The 24,018-nt window shown below is 38.3% G+C and overlaps 3 protein-coding genes across 4 annotated transcripts; 1 reads left to right on the forward strand and 2 right to left on the reverse strand.

Annotated features, from left to right (window-relative positions):
* Window positions 1–1,178: 1,178 nt before the first annotated feature.
* On the forward strand, window positions 1,179–10,536 carry tspan2a (tetraspanin 2a). Its single transcript, XM_080892295.1, has 8 exons — window positions 1,179–1,359; window positions 3,770–3,872; window positions 7,751–7,848; window positions 8,778–8,852; window positions 8,954–9,043; window positions 9,140–9,211; window positions 9,364–9,447; window positions 9,525–10,536. The coding sequence occupies exons 1-8, from the start codon at window positions 1,291–1,293 to the stop codon at window positions 9,588–9,590; spliced, it is 657 nt and encodes a 218-aa protein (XP_080748421.1). The 5' UTR covers window positions 1,179–1,290; the 3' UTR covers window positions 9,591–10,536.
* Window positions 10,537–12,261: 1,725 nt separating this feature from the next.
* slc25a55a (solute carrier family 25 member 55a) lies at window positions 12,262–16,868 on the reverse strand. Of its 2 annotated transcripts, XM_080891176.1 has the most exons (10): window positions 16,729–16,868; window positions 15,918–16,050; window positions 15,488–15,613; window positions 15,114–15,169; window positions 13,743–13,833; window positions 13,527–13,645; window positions 13,188–13,383; window positions 12,927–13,081; window positions 12,719–12,794; window positions 12,262–12,610 (listed from the first exon to the last, which is right to left on the reverse strand). In XM_080891176.1, the coding sequence occupies exons 2-10, from the start codon at window positions 15,935–15,937 to the stop codon at window positions 12,451–12,453; spliced, it is 999 nt and encodes a 332-aa protein (XP_080747302.1). In that variant the 5' UTR covers window positions 15,938–16,050; window positions 16,729–16,868; the 3' UTR covers window positions 12,262–12,450. The 2 variants fall into 2 exon arrangements, with proteins under 2 accessions (XP_080747302.1, XP_080747303.1); XM_080891177.1 differs by lacking the exons at window positions 15,918–16,050; window positions 16,729–16,868 and having other exon boundaries at window positions 13,743–14,678; window positions 15,488–15,571.
* A 4,075-nt stretch (window positions 16,869–20,943) lies between these two features.
* tshba (thyroid stimulating hormone subunit beta a) lies at window positions 20,944–22,294 on the reverse strand. The gene is made up of 2 exons (XM_080892165.1): window positions 22,049–22,294; window positions 20,944–21,467 (listed from the first exon to the last, which is right to left on the reverse strand). Exons 1-2 carry the CDS (start codon window positions 22,208–22,210, stop codon window positions 21,189–21,191), a joined length of 441 nt encoding a protein of 146 aa, XP_080748291.1. The 5' UTR covers window positions 22,211–22,294; the 3' UTR covers window positions 20,944–21,188.
* Between the last annotated feature and the right edge of the window lie 1,724 nt (window positions 22,295–24,018).

Below are 24,018 nucleotides of genomic sequence, written 5' to 3' on the forward strand. Positions count from 1 at the left end.
TGGAGTTTCTCCTTCCCACCTTCACCTAATGGTTGTTCCATCTTATACTATAGGTTCTTTTTCAAACGTCAATATACTGAGATGCCTAATGATTATCTTCTTTTTAACATTATCAGTGGTAGTATTTGGGTATGCAAGTCTAAAGAGGAATCATGAATGGCACACTCAAAATTAAACGTGTTGTTAAGAGCGTTCCATATTTTCAAATGTATTCCTGAGAACTGTCTGCTACTTAGTCTTACACCTGACTAGTCATGTGGGGAAAGATTACATACTGGACATAGCTTTTAAAATTACAAAGCTTAATCTTTCTATTTATAGACTGTGTACCTGCTACATTTGTATCTAATTTAAAGTCGAAACTATTGCCCATTTTCAAACATGGCTTATTCTTTGTTTTACCGCCAAACTTTTTGTAATATGCCGTCCTAGCAAGAACAACAGGTCTACATAAGAGATCAGATAATAACATCTCCAAAATCCTGGCTATGTCTCTGCTGATCTTATTTTAACTATTAGGTCACTGTGTTGTAGGTGCACACAAGAAGCTATTTTCACACAAACAGGGATATCAGTGACTGGCAGAGGACAATGTTAAAAGTGTCTCCATGATAAATTCTTGCCCAACGTCTAATGTAAAGGTCACACACATAAGTAGTGGAATCCAAAGTGTCATACTGTCACACTGATATAATTTTCATGTAATGCAAGACTATGCCAAGATGTGCAGTAGCTCCTCAAGACTTTACTAACCTGAAGTTCAAATCTACCATATTCACTTCAAAGTAGAATTTAAAATAAATACTGCAAACAGATGTTTTTGTTTCACCAGTTGTACATGTATTGTTGTGTAATTCGGTATTCAGTCACGATTACAAAATTCTTTTTACTTGCAAAACATATGATCAACCATGTTGTAAGAAATATTATCTTCGTAACAATGCTGGTTAACCCATACCACCGGCTTTCCCCTCATTTATTTATTTTTAAGCCCAAATCATTGGTGTCGAACACACAAATGAACCCCTCTCTGCTCTCGCTGGGAGACCTCTTGGTGTCTCTCTCAGGGATCCCAGATCGTCCCTGAACCCCACCTTGGGTACCTCAGCACTCGCGAACGCTTATGGGCGTGTGCAGATGGCGTGCAGCAGCACTTGTGCGCATGTTTCATGTCTGGATGGTGTAACGGCGCAGGTCTTCATTGCATGGGTTGATGTCCAGCTGAAAGACGCTGCAAAATAAGAAGGAATCGCGCAATAGATCGGAGACTCCGACAAATCAGGTGGCATCATGAGCAAAGTGCAGGGTGGGATGAAATGTGTGAAATATCTGCTTTTCGCTTTCAACATCATCTTCTGGGTAAGTCCGCTTCGGCAGCGGTTTGCCAAGAATTAACGTTGTTTCTCTCTGAAAAAGCCGGATCACCGTTTTTGTTGTTTTTTATGGTTATTTATTTGTTTTGTTGTTTTCTCTTTAGGAAGTGAAATTGATTCGGTTTATTTTTAAGCGACTGTGGAGTTTCGTTGCCTTGTGAAAAACCTGTTTGTTCCTAGCCTTGTTTACACGTTCAATGTACTGAAGGCTGAAAGTCCGTCTATTGATATTATTTGGTATGGCTTTTAAATACAGCAGCCTTTGTTATTCCGTACAGAGTTAGGAGTTAATGTTGTCTGGCAGACCGCCTCAATGCACCTGCTCTGTTCACACCGTCTCCCTCTGACTCCACACTGTTTCCCAAAATTCTCAAACCAAACCTCAGTTATATAACCCAGAGTCTTCTTTTCATCTGCGTTCATTAGTGGCTGCTGCTTTAGAGTTGGTCATGATTTATTGTTGCACCAAGTACATGCTGCAACAAATACACCAGAGCTACTTTTCCAACACAGATCCCAGTTCATGATTTGACGTTGAGGTGTGACTTTCCTGCTGCAGGCGTGTGAAGGGTGCTTTTTTTTTTGTTTTTCTTTTACATGCGGGGTTAATCTATTTGGGGAACATCATGAAAGGTTTTTGTTTTGGTCTGCAGTGCTGCTCAGATAAGATTCCCTGTGACTCAGATTCACTTTCGATTATATGCCAGTGACTTCTCATATGACATAAGTTTCTTGGTGTTTAGAAGGCTAAATGTGTCAGAGAAGTACTTTTAAGCTTCTAATATTTTGTCAGTTTGCATGTAGACTGTAGTATGCAACCTTAAACATTGGATCAAGATTCATTCTTTTTGTATTCTTTTATATTCTGCGTGAATCAAAGAATATAAGTATTCCAATAAGGTATTAGGTTTGCCTTATTTGTTTTTTGTTCTGTTCACCCCACAAATGTATCTCATAAACTTATCAACCCTGAGTTTGGGAACATCAAGGAAAACTCTTGCCCCTACTTGAGGCTGCAAGAACCCCCCCCCCCCCCCCCCCCATTATCATTTTCAATCAGTGATGTGTTTAGATAAATAGATACATTTATTAGGTCATTAACAAAGAGCCTGTTTGGGTTTACTCTTGTTTGGTTTTCATTATTGTCTCAATATTTTACTGCTAAATGATACAGTGTGAGTTTAACTGGCTGCATTGACTCATTTGTGCTCTGTAAGACGATCACTTGTGTCATCCAAAGTGACAGCAGCCTCTTTGTTCGGCAGTTTTGGGACTGAAAGCATAGCTGTTGTGGTTGTAGCCAAAAGGGGCGTACAGTACGCTGTCATTTTGGGGTGCAGAGCCAACAAGCAGCCAATGCCAGTGTGAGTTACATCACCCAGGCACTGTGAGGCTGGCACAGCCTGTGGCTGAAATGCACCATGGGAGATGGACCGCTGATTCTGATGCTAATTCTTGTGTTCAAATGTGGTACTTTGATGGGCCATGAGGATGCATGGGCTGTTGTTGCAGCGTGGCCTTATTTTCAATCATTTTATTGTCAGAGTACCTCACTAAACCTTCCTTAAAAAAAAAAAAAAAAAAGAGTGGCCCAGTCCGGACTGAGTTTCCTGCAGTGAGGGTTGGAGCTGCAGCTTGAGTTTTGTTCCTTCGCCTTGAGGCGACTTTTTGTTGTGATTTGGCGCTATATAAATAAAATTGAACTGAATTGAACTAACAGAAGACACTTCCACTCTTTAGTTTGGCTGAATCTGAAGAGCAAGTCAGGAAAAGGATCTGAGAGTGTTACTGAAGATGTGCTGCTTGGGATTCCATGCTTTTACAAAATTTTGAAGATGAATTTTTTTTCATCTGCATATAACATGTGACACTTGTCCTGAAAGAACATATAAGGAACATGGTTAGGATTAATATATAACTATGACACAGACAATATCTTTTACCCTTAATCCACATTTGTCCTTTTATTCGTTTTGGCTTTATTTTTGGATGTTTAAATTAAATAATGTTATGTAGGAGGTTAAAATGATTCATTTTCTCAGAGTAAAACCTGGTTTCAATCAAATGTGTTATGGTAAGCCAAGCTCTCCTGGAGAGGAAAGATGCTACTCAGCATAGACACTTTTTTGCCCCCCCCCCCCCCCCCCCCCCCCCCTCCTGTTAAATAGAAGGAGGGGGGGGGGAAGCCTATGAGTATTATTAGCCACTTTAGCATCACCTGCAGAATCGTAACTACCTCGTGATAAATAAAGACTAAAAGAAAACATGAAAGTGCTCACTGTTTAACTGTGAAATTATTTCTGCACAAACAGAAGAACTGCTACTTACCACTCATCAAATTCAACAGAACTATAAAGTCACAAATAATTTTGATTGTATAATTTATCAATCCCCAGGTGTCTGGATTGTTGGTGCTGGCGGTGGGACTGTGGCTTAGGTTTGACCCAAACACAGTGGACCTCCTGACAGGCGATGGCGCCCCCTACACCTTCTTCATAGGTATGTCAGAGATTCTATAGCCTCATACATATGCCTGTCTCATCTTCTGCAGAATAAAACATATATGTGGATGTGGATAAAAAAAAACTAAAATCCAAAATGGATCCAATTTCTTCTCAGCAGTTCACCATCTTGATGGATCTTGATTACACCATCTTGATTACATGGACCCCCTTGAAAATGAGATGAAACATCCCTACATGTTTATCTACATTAAATAAATGTTCAATGTGTAACATTTTAAAGGTGCCCTAAAAAATCCCACATACGGAGAAGTAAATACACGTGTACACATGCGGATGAGACCGAATGTCTGGTACTGTTATCCCTTACAAGTATGAAGAACCCTTCAAGTACTGCTTGACATTTAACAGCCACATTTTATCTTCAGCGCATCGAGATGTTTTACTTCTTTGCACAAACCACAAGGAAAGTTTGTTTAATAAAACATGTAAGTTAAAACATGTCCACAGTTACTAGGCCTGTTTAAAGGAATTTGTCATTCGAAGCCCTCAATTCTTCACTTTCACTTTGAAAGTGGCTAAAGTATGCGCACAGAGGAAGTGAAATGTGATAAACTGATTGAAACTTTCCATTAGTGGCAATTCTCCTGTTCGTGGGATACGAAGAAATTCAAATCTTGACATAAATGCTTATTTGGTTTTGATTCGACTGAAATAACATAAAAACGACCAGTCAGAAAAATGTACAAACGATGCACGAGAGCCTTTAACTGATTAATGAACAGCTCTGTCTGTTTGCTGAAATATCGTATAAGAGTGTCTTTGCAAAGCTCACACAGTAGATTATTAAAACATACAGTAGACAAGACAAACAGCTAGTGTTCAGCACTCCATACAATAGGCCTTCTCTCTGACAGTGTGTGGGAGCCGATGATTAGAATGAAGCCTATTCTTGTTACTCCCGTTTAAGCCATGACCTAAAATGGTGACTTCACTTCATCAGCTCTCTGCTCTGCCTTCGTGGAACTGGCTGCCTCTCTCAGGACATGAGTAGCAGGTTGGGTGGGGCCAGTGACAGAAGACTATATCCTGCTTGCAAACCTAGTAAAAAATGAAAATAGAGCAAAGAAGAGGGGAGGGGGAAGCAGCACAGGGCAACCAAAGGCAGTGTTTTCGATTATACTTACGATCATATTGCCAAGATTACAACCTAAAACGTTTCAAGATACAGTAGAAAATAAAAAGTACCATGTTACTTAAGTCATCTGTTGATGCAGTGTACTCCAGATGAGGTAACTTCTCTCCAGCTTGGTTTTATTTGATATGCAAATATCCTGGAATTTCTCTGTTACTGTGTTACATCTTTATGAGTCATTTTAATCAAATTCTCTGTCCCACTGTTCTTTACCGTCCCCTCCTCACTTTCCCATTTGCAGTGATTATATTTCTCACTTTAGGTTAAGCAAATCAAATGTAATGTGAATTACATTTTCTTGATTAAAGAACATTTGGAGTGCAGTTAAAACTGGAGCATATGTTGGTCTGATCAATATTTTGGAGGTAAAATAGCTGATTAAAAAACTGGCAGAAACCCTGGAAGGCTTCAGAAGGGAAGGAGAGAGCTAGACAGAGAGTTTGTTATTGCCACCTCTAAAACGAGATGCTGTGACTATGACTAATATGTAACTGTGTGGAAAAAAATCTCAGAGGGTGGGTGTGATCTGGAAATCTTGTTTTTCTGGCTACTGTACGAGACAAACATGCTTCACAAACTGGGTAGAGGAGTATGCTGATGGCAGGTCTAGTTGTCAGCCAGTTATGAGCCAATTGTATGCCTGATATCAGTTGTTACTGTATCATCAGTAGGGATCCTCTAATACTAGTGGGCTCACAAACCCAAAACTCATGTCTCCATCATATAAATCTTCTACTTCTCCTGCCTTCTAATGCAGATGTTTGTGGCTGTGTTAAGATGGCACCAAGATAGTTTGTTGGTAGTCCACATAAACCAGCAATGCGGGCTGCACTCTGTAGTGTTTTCCCTTAAACTTAGTCTCTGTTCTAGAAAAAACTGAGGTTATAGCATACAAGGAATTTCTTTGTAGTGAAGTCAAGCAGAAAGCTGACCAAGCCACTGTCTGAATTACTTGTGTGTGGGTTTTGGGGGTATTTTTTTTTTTTTTTTTTTTTTTTGGTGTGTTTTCTTATTTGTGGTGAATTCCACAGTTTCCTTCAGTGTCATCAAACTAACTGTTGTCTTTCGGAGAAATACATGCAAGTGCACCTCCATAGCCTCTGCATGGGCTGAATTCCCACAATTGCTCTTTCTGCAAATGGACAACACAAGCCCATAAATCCGGCATTTAACTGGAAACACTTGGGTTCTGCAGAGGATAACTTTGTGCCTTTGCAGCCAAACGTTATAAGCTTCCTGGGCAAAACAACTGACTGTTGCTCCCACTTCTAGCAATGAGACTAAACAGAGTGATACCATAATAAGGCAAAGTGGCAGCATTCTCTCTGAGGGTTTCATTTTCCATTCTATCACCTTTGTTACTCTCTAGTGTGTAAACAGCCATTACATGTGTATATAAGATAGAGATGGAGCTAAACTGAGAGATGTTACAGATGTTTATACTCAATAATTTGTATTTCTAAAAGATACGTGAAGCAGGAAGTGCACTTGGCAGGTGTCTGGTAGATGGTAGATACCTCTGGATTTAATGAGTGAAGAGCAAAGAGCAGATATTAAAGTAAGTGTATAAGTGTTGGGGAAAAAATGAGCAGCTGAGATCACTTCTGTGTAGACAATTGTATATAAATTGAAAGCTTTCATGGTCCATTATATTTTCCATTGCTTACCCAGACAACTTTCTTTGAAGCTCTGTATCCCTATAGATCCCTTCAGCTCAGCAGTGTATTCGCCTCGTCTTTACCTTCCCTTTTGTCGCACAGCAAGAAAACAACAGCTTGCATTTGCCCCATGTGGATTAATTAAATTGCTGCAGTGGTTGCTGCCTGTGTCACCGATTAGGCCCTTAGCATGGACCTAAGGGACCTGCTTGGTGTATAGTTACAGTGCGAGGGGGCTCAGTTGCAAGGACTAGAAGCAGGGGAGTAGACCGAGAGGGTGACGTCACTCAGGCTTGAGGAGAGCATAGATGGTGGCAGACGCAGTTGAAATCTGCAGCAATCAAGCCCTCTGAAAATTAGATTTTGGAGGACAGATGGCATCTGTGTGCTTCTTCACCCTGCAGGAGCATGAATGGACAAAGTCTAAGTAACTGGAAACCCTACTAATGCATCAAAAGAGTCAATTAGAAGCATAATTTCTCAGTGGGCTCTCTAGGCCTATTAGTTTTCTTTCAAATTTGATTATGATTTTGAACAGACTCTGCCTATGCTTTAGACAGCTACTCTATATACGGACAGGACTTCAAGCTATTTCTGTAGCTGCCCAGAGCGGGAAAGAGTCCAGAACTGTGTTTTGTTCAACCCACCTTTTTTCAAGTGATCAGAGATGCTATAATGTAACGTTAAGAACATAATTCATTTGTGCCAGAGATTCTATGTTTCAGATCATGAAAAACTTCAAATTCATTGTTTAAAGTAGCCTAATAAATAGACTGAATTGTGTGAGTCTATTCAGAGATGTTCTGCTACCGAAGATACTTCCACCTACAAACACAACACAAACAATCCTTTTATAAATTCTGCTCCAGCAAAGGCAACCATTGCATCACGCTGACACCCTCAGTGGAAACTATAAACTGCAGCCATGTGATACTGAGAACACCACGATCAGATGCTTCTCATATGTCTTTCACAATCTTCTTGTTTATAAAACACAAAACATTAATTTTCCATTTTTTTCATTTTAAATGCACTGATCTATCGTCTGGTCTCTCTCCTCAGCCGTGTACATCCTTCTTGGTGCTGGTGCGTTGATGATGGTCGTGGGGTTCTTAGGTTGTTTTGGGGCCATTCGTGAGTCTCAGTGTCTTCTTGCATTGGTGGGTTCAAAGCGTCACCTCTCATTGCATTTGTATTATTTTTATATTTGTTTCCATGAGGCTTAAATTGATATTACCGTTAAATTGGTACTAACACTGAAATAACTTGATGTGTATGCTTCTGATGAGTGATCGCGAAGATGTATAGAATTAGGCTGTCTAATAACAAATGAATAATAGACAAATATTAACTTTAGTTTAGTGTAATCTTTTTTTTTTTTTAACAACAAGGCCCTTGTTTTCTCCATTTGTATAAAAGGGCAGAATTATACATTTCTTTCTAAGGGATTTCAGAAGAAATCACCAGGAACAGCCCACAAAATTGTATGGCCAACTGTTGTTCCCCAATAAATGAATCAATCACTGATTAGTTTTTGTGTTGCGTGTGTGGATGACTCCCACTAGAGGCAAGGCAAGGCAAGGCAAGTTTATTTGTATAGCACAATTCAACAACAAGGTGATTCAAAGTGCTTTACAGAGACATTAGAAACAAAAACAAATAAAAAGCATGATTTAAAATTGATTAAAACAAGCAAACAAACTAACTAACTAATTAACAAACAAACAAACAAACAAACAAAACAGTATATAAAATCAAAACAGATAAAATCAGAACAGTAGATAAAATCAGTAGTTAAATGTAAGTTTTGAAATTTAAGCTTAAAAGTGTGGATTTGGTGCTTTATTCAAATGCAGCTGAGAACAGGTGAGTCTTCAACCTGGATTTAAATAAACTGAGTGTTTCAGCTGATCTGAGGCTTTCTGGGAGTTTGTTCCAGATATAAGGAGCATAAAAGCTGAATGCAGCTTCTCCGTGTCTGGTTCTGACTCTGGGAACTGATAAAAGACCGGATCCAGATGACCTGAGGGATCTGGAAGGTTCATACTGGGTCAGGAGGGCGATAATAGTCCTTGTTTCTGTTCTGCAGTTCTTTGCTTGCCTTGTGATAATCTTTGGAGCAGAAGTCACTGCTGGTGTGTTTGGATTCCTAAACAAGGAACAGGTGGAGTTATTTGATGATTAAATACAAAATAACAAAAAATATTCTCCGTTTTTTTTAAATCCCATAACTAACCCTTTTTTTTTTTCTTCTTTTAATAACAGATTTCTGAAGAAGTCCAAAAGTTTTACAGTAGCTCCACCCTCGACTCTAGTCCAAATGGAACTGCAATAGTAACGACTTATTATAAAGCTGTGAGTAAAACTTCGCCATCATGTTCAGGGTTGCAATCAATACCATTAAAATCATGTTGTGTTTTGTTTTGTTTTTACTTCTTTTTATATTTGCAGCTGAACTGTTGCGGAGTTTCCACATTGGAGCCAAACAGTGATGTGTGTGCAGACTTCCCAGAAGACGTCAAGGTAAACCCCTCTGCCTGCAGGGACACTTCATAGTCACATGAGGGCAGTAAAACACCATTTTAAAATGAAGCACTATTTGCTGTGATGAACCTACTTTGCTGTGTGCAGAATGATCGATATGAATGTTTCTTGCTATTTTTGCTTGATATTAGGACTGCCTGACTGCAATAACAGACTTCTTCGATGAAAAGCTGTATATCATTGGATACATAGGGATTGGTATTGCAGGAGTCATGGTGAGAAAAGTTTGAGTTTTTTAATTAATTGTGACCGATATTCCTCAGGTAACCACAATATGTGTCTGTGATTTCAGATTATAGGAATGATCTTCAGTATGGTCCTGTGTTGTGCCATCAGAAACAGCAGGGAGGTTATATAATTGGTGAGCTGACCCCCCCCCCCCCAACCGTCGCCTGATCATATGGTTACACAGCCCTTCATAATCAACTTGTCTGCATGAGAAGGGAAACACCAAAGTTACATTTCAGTCACTTCTCTTAGTCCAAACAAGTGCGGTGGGGGAGGGCCTCCGAGTATCACAAAGAGAGAACAACAAATCTCAATGCTCCCACTTATCCACGGACCACATGCAACACGATACGCTGGATCGTTAACATCACACCTTCTTCTTGAGTCCACCAGCACTGAAATTCACTTCCCTCTTCTTTTCCATAACACATGCTTTGCTTTTAGCTCGACTCTGTGACATTCCTCACTTTTAACATGTCTTTGTTAGACTGCCGGTGCTCCGCAAAGGCCAAAGTGCTGCCGTTGTAGATGCAACACAGCACACAAAGCCTTCTTTGACACAGGAATGTTGTGACTGGGGAGTATTGCTGTAAATATGGATCCTTATTTTCACTTTGTGTGCTTTAGCGTTTTGAGGACTAGCCTACCTTTGCAGAGTAAATTTGCAGAGTAAAATTCCGTCATGTGCCTATTTATTTAGTTACGATCAAGCCTCCTACTACTGGACTGTTTGCCTATATCTTTTGATTTGAATATGTACACTGCACCAGTGCTTGCTTCCTGTCACCACTTTCAAGTATTTCTACCGTAAAGCACAATAGCTGAAGTGTAGACATGATTTGAAGCCAAAGGGTTAGGATGGTCTCATGATAAACTGCGGCGTTGTAAATCTCCAAATTCATCTGACAGCTAAATAATGCTTTGTGCTGACCTCTTCTGGAGCATGTTTGGGATGTAACAGTGAGCTAGTTTGCATTTTGTGTGAATTATTGTGGATGTAAATTTTGTTGGTGTGCCAATAAGATGTGAATTATAGAATAATATAGTTTGTCATACTGTTAACCGTAATAAAAACATTGGGTGCTTTTATTTAGATGTTTTCAGCTTCTGTCCTCGGAGATGAATCACATGTGCACTTCTTGTAAAGTGGAACAAGCTGAGAAGAACTTCATTGTAATTTGTGGTTAGTGAAGTACCTGAACATGTGAGCAATGTTCTGTTTAGGTCCACGGATGACAAATTTCAGTCACATACAAGGCAAGAGTTAAAGGATATTGACTAATAATACTATTTACTGAAAATACTAGTGATGGTAGTATATTCTATAAATCAAGTTTATAGAAAATATCAAGCGTCATGGGATTTGGACAAAATGTCTCTACACAAGGCCTGCTTAGTACTTGCTCATACAGAGAAGTGGGGAATTCCACCACACCAAGGTATGTTTTACAATTTTCAAAGACAATAATGAACCGATAAAGTGAAATATTACACTGACTTCAATCTGCCGTTAGTTAGTGTGGACTAAATCATTCACCTCAGCATGTGAACTTGCTCAACCGTGATTTGATGCCCTCCTGGTAGTAAAGCTTCCTGAATGTGTGGATCAGATTCAGACAGCCTTTTTAACAGAAATAACTGCAGCTGCATTGCATGAATGTACAAATGTGCAGAGAAGAAAATAGCACTGTGTGCTGCAATATCTGGCTGTCATTTGACTAAAAACAAGGGACTAGTTCTTCTCATTTTCAGCATCTGGGATTCCAGATATTTGATTTGTATAATACGTTTATGGTGAGCCTTGGTACACCCCCTCAGTTCATTCACTCTGAAACAAGTCAACTTTCTTCCGATTGAGTGTGTGCATGAGATAGCCTTACTAAGGAAATCACTGATGTCAGCAGGAGGCCAGAGTCGAACAAACTCTTCGTAAAGGAACATTTAGAAAAATCGAATGTAGTATGTTTACATTAATGAATATGTCATAAAGCAATAGTTCTGAACTACAGCAGTTATTCAGAATACCTTCATAGCCCTCAGTACTTAGTCAAACAGTACAGACTGGGTACTTCAAGTTTTTTATTAATATACACAAGTACAAAAAGCCATCACAATCATTGGTATGTAACAGTCTTTTTTTTCCTTTTAAAAATAAGCTCACAGTAACTGTAATAATGCTCATATTCTGTCAATTTTGCCTTGCAGAATCAAAACTACATTTCAAACTGCTTTGTTAAGGCATGAATCACAAAGGACCTTCTGGATAACATTTCAGATGAAATATAAAAAGTGTGTGTGTGTGTGTGTGGACGTAGACAAACATAAAATGTGCATGATTGCATCTCAAGTTTATGACAGTTCACATAGCACTAACCAACTACTGCACTAATGTCAAGTGTAGGACACAGCTTATGGTTTGGTAAGCCATATGGTCCCAATTTCATTAGGAAGGTTCATGATTAGTTAAAGTAAACATGTACACAAAGCAGTTCACAAAAAAAGCCTTTCCAGCAAGTTGTGTAAACTGGGCCCTGTGAACTTTCAGACTTTTGTTTCTAGATTAAGGCTCAGCAACATGAGACAGCAAAGAAGGAAAAAACAACAACAACACATAAATAAAGTACTACAAACTCTCATAACAAACTACTTTAAATAGCGTCAAAAACAAGTTTTAGAAAAAAAAGAAAAAAAAAGAAAAGTCGTGATCAAGAAAGCAAGCTCCCTTCCCTCACAGAGGGAAACAAAACAACTGTTTAGGGTCAAGAGAGGCCCCAATGCAGTAAAGCTAACAGCTTCAAGCGCAAACACTGGCTTCAGCCTACTGAACAAGTAACAAAAGGGTTTAAGTGCAACACCACGTTTTGACCGTAAAGATAGTGAAATCATAGGTCTTTCTGTCTACTTGTTTTTCTTGCTGTAAACTGAATACATGTAGCAGCTAGGTCTTCTACCAGGTCCCATGCATAGCTAGTCAGCAAGATGATATGGTCTCATGGTCCTAAGAGGCGTAGGGGTGAGTTGTCAAGGATGTATTCACCAACACCAACAAAGTACATAACCTGTACAATGCCAAACAGAGGTGCGATGACCAGAGCCCGGCAGCTGGCACCTTTCAGGAATGCTGAAGGCCCCTCCTTCTGCATTATTTTACTGTCAAAACAGAGGAACGAGTTTATTCATACACACAAAGGTAGGAAAAGGAAAAAAAAAAAAAAGACGTGCAATTTATGCAACTGTAAAAATGATTCACTGTCATACCTTACACAATCCACCACTCCACTGTAAGTCTCCTCACTAGCCCCCTTGTTCAATGACTGCAGTCTGGTCTTCACCACTAGAAGGAGAGAGAGCAGGGGGGGGGGATTGTTAAAATTCCAGTGTTGCTAAGAATATTCAACAGGAGACAACTGGGTGATCCAGCTTAGGGCGGAAAAAAAAAGCAAAAATAAATAAAAACACCACTCACCATCACAGGGGTTAACCGCCACCGCAGCAGTGGATCCTGCAGCACAGCCTGAGAGGAAGGCCCAATAGAAGGGTGACGACGCCTCAGGACTTTGTTTGCCCAGGCGATTCAGATTAGCAAACAATGGGAAGTAAACAATAGAAAAGGGGACATCTCTGGAAGAAAGTAAACAAAATATTTTCAGACTAAAATCCTGGTGAAGTTCAACTGCCCTGTCAGGTTCACACACAGCTTCTCATCGTGGCGGTAGAAGTGATTTACCTCATCAGTGTGGCCCCCAGACCTTTGTAGAGCCCCTGGATGCCCTGCGTCTGGAGGAGTTCTTTTGCAATCTGTGTAGCCGACACAGCTCTTGGTGCAGAAATGACCATGCCAGAATTGTAAGAGCGACTGAGCACTGCATTAGTGGCCACAAGCTTTGTGGGAGTCATCATGACTGGTTTCTGTTGTTGGACCGCTGTACAAAAAAAAAAAAAAAAAAAAAAAAAAAAAAAAAACCCACACACACATAAGATATATATAATTATAAATGAGGAACACAGCTATAAATGTAAATTACTGACACTGATGCATTTAAAAAGGGCTTTGCATGCTTCTTACCAAGTCTGCCTGCATCCTGTAGTTGTATCTTGAGCATTTCCATGGGGGTAGTAACAATGACCTGGCACATGCCTGCACCACAGCCTGCCAGCATCTCTTTGAACACTGTCAGCCCCTTTCTGTTAAGAGTGAGACATGTTTTAAATAAACCACCTTTAAAAATAATAAATACATATTGCCCATTTCCAAGAAGATCCTCTCACAGAGTATGCTTACCCGTCTTTGGCAAGGTGGTGCCGGAAGAAGTCATTGGCAGCCAGCTTGATTGCCTTCTCAGGGGTAACCAAGGTCAGATTTACAGCAGCACCTGAGGGGAAAAAAAAAATAGTTAGCACTGAAGACAGAATCCAGTTTTCCATTCAGCACATGTACAAAAACATACCCCGCCACTATCATTACAACATCAGAATGTAAAGAGTTAACTGTACAGTTAATTTACACACAGACAAGACATATACTCAGTTTAATTGAGCTTAAGTAATAATTGTGAAGGGGGATTATGTCAATTTAAAAAAAAAAAAAAAAAAAAAAAAGTAGTAAACAAAATATCAGGAGGAAAATGAGAAACAAGCATAACAACACAACATAAGGAACAATAGGGCAATGAAGATCCAGAGGAAGATGCAAACACGAAATCTATGAAATAAACAGAATCAGGGTGTGACAACAAGCAACACTGTGTAGAGAAGACTTCAAGAAAGGAAATAGATCTTAGTGACAGGATGCATGTCAGTGAGTAGGTTAGTGATGACAGATAAAATAAAATTTAAAAAAAAAAAACATTAGAGAAAGGACAGACTGAGTCCTTGACTATGCGTGTGAAGACTTTGAGCAAACTTAAATGTTCTGTGGGACTGAATATGCAAAAAAATTAATCTTTAGTTCACCACAGATTTGTTTGCAAGCTCAACCAAAGTCTGCAAAGACACAATTCATAGTCTGGAAAACAACAATAATCCAAAAGTTGACAGGACAGCAAGAAGACAGCAAAGTAGTTACTGACAAGTCAAATTACAGAACAAATAGATGGCAAAACAAAAACTTGAGCCTAGAGTTTTAAATAGAGCAATATTGTAAGAACCATTTAATGATTTGCCTCCAGCGTGGCTGCGCCTTATCGGCTAGCCTTCAATATCCCAGGGGGACCCAAGTCTGTAATATGAAAAACACAGATGCAAACAAACATTCCTCACACAGACAGAGACCCAAACTAAGAGGTCTCCAATTTCTTTGCAGACTTAGTTTCCTTTTCTAAGTGATACACTAATAATGAAAGTATATGCTCTCTGTTTTAACAAGTACAATATTACATACTATACTACAGTGAATGTAATACTTTGCATGAGACCATTTGACAACTTCTCCTTTACAACTGGACTAAGAGATATATATATATAAAAAGCATCCAAACACAGCTAAAATGCAGTCTCTCAGTACTTGTTAAAACAACAAGTGTGGCCAGTGGTAACCGTATCAATGTTAACCTCACAACAGAGAGCTTACCCTCTCCTATATTTAATCCTCTTGCAGAACTTCTACCTCTGCTATCCTACTGCTTCTTAATATTTAAATATGTACAAGCCTTACCTCTGTACATTCCAAAGTATCCCTCTGATCGAACTGTCTTGACAAGGCAGTCCATCCTACAGAAGAAAGCAAGGTAAATATTACCGGTGTGACAAAACACGCCAGTTCATTGAGACAACAGGGGGTGGACTAAGGAAATTTAAGTGTTACAAGAGAACGCAGTTCAGTAAATTTCCACTCTATAAAGCAGTGCAAAGTGAGTAAAATGACCTCACTAGAGAGGAATTTCTTAAAACCTACATAGTCATTACAATTCAATGCACAGCTGTCATTGTGAGATCAGTATGAATAGCACTGACTTACACCAGGGCATGGTAGGTATAACACCTGGGGGCTGTGTGTTGCTTAAGTCAACATTAAGCAGAAATACTCACATGCTTTTGTAGACCTGCTGACCTCGTCTCTGATTCTGCAACCTGGTCTTTGCCAAGTCAATGGGGAAGACACAAGTAACCCCAACAATGCCAGCAATGCCGCCATTAATGAGTTTGGCTGGGAGGCTAAAGAGAGACAGCAAAATAAAAATAAATAAGTAAATAAATAATGTCACAACTTTAATGATGCTGTGTTTATTCTTATAATTTTGAAAGACAGACTATGATTATAAACTGTTTAGAAGGCTAAAAGCTATACTCCAAAGATAATCAGTTTACAATTACATGAAACACAAAAGCAGAAAAATCATGCTAATATAAGTCACCAAGCTCATCTAATCATTATGAAATAATAATAAAAAAAAATAAAAAAAAACATTTGTACCACTAGACCACACATGCACAGAATAAAATAGTGCATGAAGCTTACCTGATCTGCTGCTGAGACATGACAAAGTGATAAAGCTTTGAAAGAGTGACAAAGGAAGATGTATGAAAAAGTAAAAGCAAAAATCAGGTGATGTAGGTTCAGGTGTTCTTCAGTGAGGTGAATGAGCAGAGTCCTAGACAGAGAAAGCAAAGGGAGTTACTAAGTAGGTTTCCAAGTAGTCACAGACCTTACAGAGAAGCTTATTCCACCCACGAGGGACTTTAGGTTATCTATGTGCCGCACAGTCACAAGACCATGATGCAGCGGATGTGCTATACTTGCGCTATGAGTAGTGCAACCCGTGGGCGTGTTTAAGCTCACATACCGCACTCCATATATGGGCGTAACCGTCTTTCATAAAGTTAAGATTCAAATCTGGCGGCTACTGCTGAATTTCTAAGTAACTCTTTCTGAAGGCCGAGGCATAAAATATAGATACTTTGTATGAATGTGAGTTACGAGGGATAATATCGATGCAAATATACGAGATGACGTTTCCATGCAAATATATCCCTCTACCGAGCATTTTAATTGCATTAAAAAATATAATTTAAAAAAAATGCACTGGCCAATGGAGTTTATACTATTTATAATACACGCTTTGGGTAAAAAAAAAAAAAAAGATATTGACTACCGCATTGTTTTCAGTTCCACATAAAGAAAGTGGCTTTTGAAGGCTACTGTCATTGAGACGCCCATTCATTCGTCAACATTATGAGAAATAACGAATAAACTGGAGACAAAGAATCAAGCAGTGAATTTAAAACCATTTCTAAACTAATTGAATATAGATTATTACGGATCAACTTACCAAATAAATGATCTCGCAGTAGTTCTTGTTTGATTGTTTCGAGCGAATAGTCAGTACTTCTGTCTCTTCCGCTAGTTGAAGCGCTAATAAAGCTGAGGGTCAGAGTAGCTGGAATTTTCCACTGGCTTTTTTTAAGGGGCTGGCGCTTATCTGACTGCCGCTTGATTTAAAGCCAATCACAAGTTTCTATATTGTTACTTTATTTTGATTGGAAGGTAGATACATCAATCATTAGCTGATTCACCAATTACAGCTTTACACTGCTTAAGCCCAAAAAGAAAGAAGCTATTTTTTTGTTAAGTTTAAACATTCAGTTTTTCAGAACCAAAACCTCACTGTTAGATTATTTAAAACTGGTCTTTGTTGGGAGAGATTACCCCATTCTTAGTAAAGAAGTCCTTCCCCATGTCTCAGAATAATCTCAAGTTAAAAGTGGATTAATCCTATTAAAGTCGCCATGGCTTTGAGATTTGTGAAATGTGCTGTCCGACTGCTAATGGTGTTATTTGATTCGATTCGATTCGATTCTACTCTATTCTAGCACCCAGGGGCAACTACGGTGCTTCTTTAAATGACTGAACTTGCTTTTATTTAATCACAATTAACCACTGTTTTCTGCTGAGCAGATCAAGATGTTGAACATAAAAAGCATCATTAGTTCAAAAAATATATAATGAATTGTTTATAAAAGCTCATGCACTGAAATATTTATAAATTCTGCTTTCTATTTTCTAATATTGCCACTCACGGTCAGGATTTTCTCTTTACTTCCCTTCAGCAAGATAGCTGTGGGTGGGAAAATGTACCCCTTTCTCTTATCAGTCTTAGAATAGGTTGAACATGCTGTGATGAGCAGGTCTGACTGTGTCCAGCTGGATGAATCAGATACAGAGTCATAATTTGCTGACGAAGAAAAGGTATCTTCATCAATAAACCCATATTATAGTCATAAAAGTTTTTCTTTATGGTAAAATAAACGTGGCCTTAAAGTTTAAATGAGAGACACAAGACAGCATATCAAATTACTCAAAGGAATGTTTCCCGGTTTTAGTCAGAGCAGTGCATTCTACAGACAAGGCTTCAGGTTTTTACAATGTATTTTTTAACCACATAATTTAGAAAATTCCGGAGTGAAAGATCTAGAGGCTTTAAAGTTGTGGACACATCCCCAAACCAGGAAGTCGTTTACCTCTAACACCTACAGCCAAAAAAATAATAGTGGGAGGTGCATATACCTTGCATGTCATGTCAATTTTGGCAAGCGATTGTCTCTTTCGTAACCACTATATAGTCATTTCTTCTCTGCTCACTGTTCACTGTAATAACTTGTAACAACATGCCCTAGTGATGATCATCTGGTCACTCAGTGTTGTTAAAAATGTGAAGTTCAATCAGACATATTAGCGTTATTGAAACAAATAAAAAATAGTTTTTCTGAGAACCTGTAATATAGAAAATCCACAGTCTTTTATACAGGCAACGTGATGTGAAACTATATTATAAGAAGAAAGAAAAGCTTAAGGAATCACCAAAGTCAGGGGGATATGTAATATCTATAGCACGAATAAAGATATTTCACAGAATAAGTACAAAGTCATTTTGGAATGAGAAGTAAATTTAGAATAGAGGAGCAAGTCAGTGGAAAAGGTCACTAGGACAAATCATAATACTTTCTTTCATCATGCTCAAAACAGTTGAATGAAGATAAAAAGACGAAAAAAAGACAACATCACATAAACCTATTTCTGTACAAATGTGTTTTAAGAATTGGTCTGAACAGAGTGACTGATTCTACAACCTTTGCAATCTAATTTTATACTAAACTGAAGTGTTTGACAAGCAGACCAACCACCAATGACTTTTCCTGGACCCACTGGTGATTCCATTGCTACAAAAAGTTCTCACATTTTATCTAGCTGAATAAACACAACACAAGCAAAACTTTATGGTTTGTCTGAATGAACGCGTAATCGGTATGTGCACAACATAGCTGGTTGCTTTGGAATGCTGACAGAGGCAAATTCCATGCTTTTATCCGTTAGGGTATTCAGGTTTTCAAAACTACACCACTACAAATTTTCAGCCAAGCACATCAGACCATTGTGCCATACCAGACTGATTATTCTGGAGTCATGTCTGGTCAATTTTCAATACTAACAAAGATAACTCTATGTGATAAAAACATTTTACCTTCTCAACACATCAAAATTAGGAGGGGTGGGAGTGGGAGCATATGTAGCACAATATTTCATATTTAGTGACAAAGTCAGGACACTGAAATGCCTCATCCCAAAATGGATAACACTGCGCCATTTTGTCAGCTGACTTTTTGCAAGGTTAAACAGAGTATCAGGTTGTGGGAAGCTGTACAAGCTCAAAGCCGACTAGTGGCTCAGAACACCTGTGTCATTGTTGTGTAAACGTGTCCCACTTCCTTGTTTTCCCTTCATAGAGATAAGAGCGTCATATCCTGTTCTTACCCCAAAATTCAAAATGCTCCAAGGTTACTTCAAGATTTGAAACACCATAATCATGTCAACCATTAGTGTAGTTAAACTTCTTATAAGGGGTTATGTTGATGAATAAAAGTGAGAAACAGCCTTTAAAGGTCTTTAAATCAGATGTTTTGTTGGCTTTTAGGTCACAGGACTTCTTTTGTAGTTCATGTTATACTCACTTCTCTTTAAAATGTTGTAAAGTGTTGAAATCAGTGAGGGCTGCAGAGCCAATAAAAAAACTTCCATCAGTGCAAAGACATTTTAAACAGAAGCTATCAGAAAAAAGAGAAAGCCTGTTATATATGTAAAGACTGAATATAAGATCATGAAAGAGAAATGTCAAAGAGCTCCACATGAAAGACTTATCATGCATTCTCACACTCTGAATTGCTGAGCTATAAATAAGCTGCAGCTGTCCCCCAAAATTTCCACTGTGCACTGGAAAATACACATATAAACACTGCATCAAACTGATAGTTACAGTGGACAAAGTCACACATTAAATTTGGTTTTGTTGAGTCTTCTAGTTATATTGTTTCCAAAAAAATCTAGTAACGTATTTTAACAACCTCAAGGACAAGACATTTAACCCTTGTCTCTATAAACTGTCAATAAAAACCAAATGCAAAAGTTTGCAAATCTTTTAAAGGTGACAATATTTTTGTTTAATAATTAAAATGGTTTTAGTGGGTCAATGGTAATAGACTGTAGGCTTACCACATTAGCTCCCAGTCACTTCTTTCATTAAGGCGTTCTTTTGGAACATATGTAGACTCTGGTTTAGCTTTTTTGTTTTGTTTTGGCTTACCCCGAAAAAGACTTCATGTTAGGACGGTGTTGCAAGACCTGTATGGGCGTTGAGTATTAATGGTGCCTGAACTGGATAAGCAATTAAGAAAAAGAAAGATATACTGATGACTCACAGTGTAAGAACCCATCACCACTTTTACTTCTAGAATACTCTGGGATGCATTTTTCATGCCCAATTGTGTCACAAATTAACCTCAACAGTTATTAGAAGTTTCCTAAAGTGTTCACCATCAGCTTCCTTATTCCTTATGCTCGGGTGATCGTGGCTCAAGAGTTGGCAGTTCGTCTTGTAATCAGTTCGAGCCCCGGCTCCAACAATCTCGGTCGTTGTGTCCTTGGGCAAGACACTTCACCCATTGCCTACTTGTGGTGGTCAGAGGGCCCGGTGGCGCTAGTGTCTGGCAGCCTCGCCTCTGTCATTGCGCTCCAGGGCAGCTGTGGCTACAATATAGCTGCCATCACCAGTGTGTGAATGGGTGGATGACTGAATGTAGTGTAAAGTGCTTTGGGATCCATAGGGACTAAGTAAAGCGCTACACAAATGCAGGCCATTTACCATTTATGCTTTCTTTTGAATGTTTTCAGTTAAATATGGGCTTTAAATGATTTGTAAATTATCACATTGACATTTTACACAATGTCATAACTTTTTTGGAAACAGCTTTAGTTGTGTCAACAATTCGTGGTTTTCCAGAATGACTATCAAGGTAAATATAGTCAGTGATGTTGTGAGTGTCATGGCCTTGTGTAGTAAACAGAAAGCTAAAGTCTTACACAGGATGTGATTAAGTCAAGTACTGCTTAGTCAGAGAGCTATTTAGAGACTTTAATTCAGTTGTAATCAGACTGCCCTTTTCCGAGCACAATAAGTCTGAGAGTCACGCTCACAAGAGAGTACAAATGGATATATAACGATGCTGAAAACAGGAAAAATGCACTAGGATCAACCCTCATTGTAAAGTTAAAAGCAAGCCTGCAGCACAGACATATTGGCTAACAAAGGCAGAATTTAAAAAGCTGGTACAATTGGGAAAGGTACAGACGGTACAGATCTGACAGTATATGATGACGCTTGTCTTTTCTCAGAATATGGATGTCATGTACTTCCACAACTAAAACAGTGTTCTTGTTATGGGAACAAGAACATGTGAGTCAAAAAGGGATAACATAGTTGCTGTGGCCAGGATATGGGTAGATACGCCTAACAGGCTTGGTACACTTTGTTCCATCCATGCTGGCTCTGTGTGCGCACTCATCAGTGTCAGTCCTGCATGCACTGCAGTGGCAGCTGAGAGCCACAGGGTAGGTGAAGACAGGGTTGGCTTCAATGGGACAGCCAGGCAGAATAGCAGTGTGGTATTCAACCTTATCATAGGTGCAGCCCCTCTGGACAAGGAAACGTGGGCCAAGAATATCCCTCATGTTGCTGTCCTGGTTATCACATATAAGCACAGAGATCAAACTAAACGAATGACGATTACATAGAATCTAGATAACATTGGGGAAAAAGTGCTGGAAATATTTTTTTATGTGACTATCTAGCTTAAAGTCTGATAACATTGGCTAATAAGAAGTCTGTCTTGATATGTATTTATTTATTTATGTCGAATATTTGCAATAGACAAATTATGAAGTGCCTTTTTTTGGGGTTTTTTGCCAGCTTTTTTAAAAATTTCTTAGTAATTTACAACATTAAAACCGCAAAGGAAATTGTAAGCTTTCAGTGTAAAGCCCATCCAACATCTAAATAAAGTCTCCAAAGCATTTATAAAACTATGTAAAAAAAAAATGCTAAAATAAAACTAAATAAAACTATGTAAAAATATGCCAAAAATCACATATTCTTACTACCTTTTAGATATCTCTTTCTAATATTTTGTTTCATATTTCTTGTCATATAATTTTTGATATGGAAAAACGATTATTTACTAAGCACTTCCAGTTTTCAATAACCAAAAACAACATGTAGACTTTTTTTCTTTTTCATTTTTTTAAACATTAGACATACATACCCTTGAGTAGCAAAATCCCATGCAGATGGTTGTGTTTATTGCAACACAGAACTCACATTCTGGCTTTTCCACATACAGGGTGAAATCAGTGGGCAAACACATGGGAACAGCAGGGCTAAACATCAGAAAAAAGAGCCAGCAGTTGAACACTGTAACCTCCATGTTATGTGTCTCAGTCAATCTTAGTCTATTTTGGTCCTGTTTGGGAAGAAAAGGTAAAGAGACCAGTCAACAACATACAAGAGAGATCAGAGGTTTGGTTTCTTGAATATTATTTTCTTACCCTCTGTATGCATGAGTCACCTGCTTGATAGATGTGGGCACTTTCAGGCCTAATGATGCTCTGAGTCCAAACATCTCTGCTAAGCAGTATTTATACAAACATATCTTAATCTATCTTTACATAAACTGCATGTTATCTATCTGTGACAAAAAACGATCTGTTGAATTTTCAGTCCATTATGTGGATTACATGAATAATGATTTCCTTGGTAAACAAAGTTCGTGCATTAGCCATGTGGCTCTGTGCAAAGTAGTCTAAGCTACTGTACACTAGATGTCACAAAACACACAAAAAGCTTATTTTCTGCTTTAAAGAACGCATTTTTTTTTATTAGAGGGCCATTCAAATTTTAACCCGAGATGTTTTCTTTACCAAACAAGCCAATCTGTTACTCATTTATATAAAAATTAACTTGAAAACTTCTTATAATGCAGAGTTGCACACCGGCAGTGTTAAAGTGACACCAAAGAAAACATGCAACAATGTGAGTCGTTCAAAACACTCAACAGTCACAGTCCAGAGATGACACTGGTACAACACAATCAAAAAGGGTTATACAACCCGATTTTGTATTACTAAAGTAAAAGTTACTGTAAAGATAGAGAGACACTTTGTGTCTCCTTATCTGTAATTTAGTTTAATGATTGTCGAACATAGTCAAAGTCTCGTACACGTTAAGTGATTTTGCAACTGTTTTGAATGCCATTGTTGTGTTTCTGTGTATCTGTAGCCCACTAAGATCAATGCAAATATAAAAATATTAGACAACAAAGAAGTACAGAGCAGGAGCTGGATATACTGATTTCTTTTTCATTTTAGTCAAAAGGTTGTTTTTTTTTTTAGAGTAAAAGTTTTTGCTCTAATTACAGTTACCATTAAAGTATATGTACATGGTTAACCTGCTGTCATCATTTAGTTTATCAGTGACCAGGAATATTGCTCACAAGATGATTACGATACATTGAACATTTGAACAGTAAAATACAATGTTAGCTTCCACCTTAAACTGATCATTCGTTCTCCCCAGCTATTGTTCAAATGCACATACATAAACAGTGAATTTTACATTAACTTTTTAAGAATTTAGAGTAACTGATTCTCTCATAAAAGACGTCTTGAATGAAACCATCCATGAAACCGCTAATATTTAATGAACTAGCAAGTGCAAATGATTACACTTACTTTTTCTCTCTAGTGTGCAGTTTTTTTTGCTGTAGCTATGCTTTTCACTGACACTAGATGTGTGACTTTTGTGCCTTTCTATGCATTACTGGAGAGATAATCAAATACTGAAATGCTAAGTAAGGGATTAGCAATCACATATGACATGTATGGCAAATAAAACACAATGTCAGAAAACCCAAAATATTTAACCCACATTCCTCCTCTTGAAATTCTTAACATGACCAATAAATACTGAATAACCATGAGTTGCACACAGACTCCTCATAGGTGTGTCAACATGTCATTTCTTTTTAATAAGAAGTGACACCATAATAACATTATTTTCTGTCCGAAAAGAATACACCACGTGATAATGTGTCATAAAAGAAGACACACTAGAGGCTCATCAGTTTTTACAATTAGGAAAAATACAGAAGGCTTTACTACTTAGTGTAGTGGCCTTGATAGATTATTAACTAAAGTGAACTAATCTTTATAGTCACTAGGAACCACCAGAGTGGAC

Source organism: Rhamphochromis sp. 'chilingali' (assembly GCF_963969265.1).
Source record: "Rhamphochromis sp. 'chilingali' genome assembly, chromosome: 9".
NCBI classification, from domain to species: Eukaryota; Metazoa; Chordata; class Actinopteri; order Cichliformes; family Cichlidae; genus Rhamphochromis; species Rhamphochromis sp. 'chilingali'.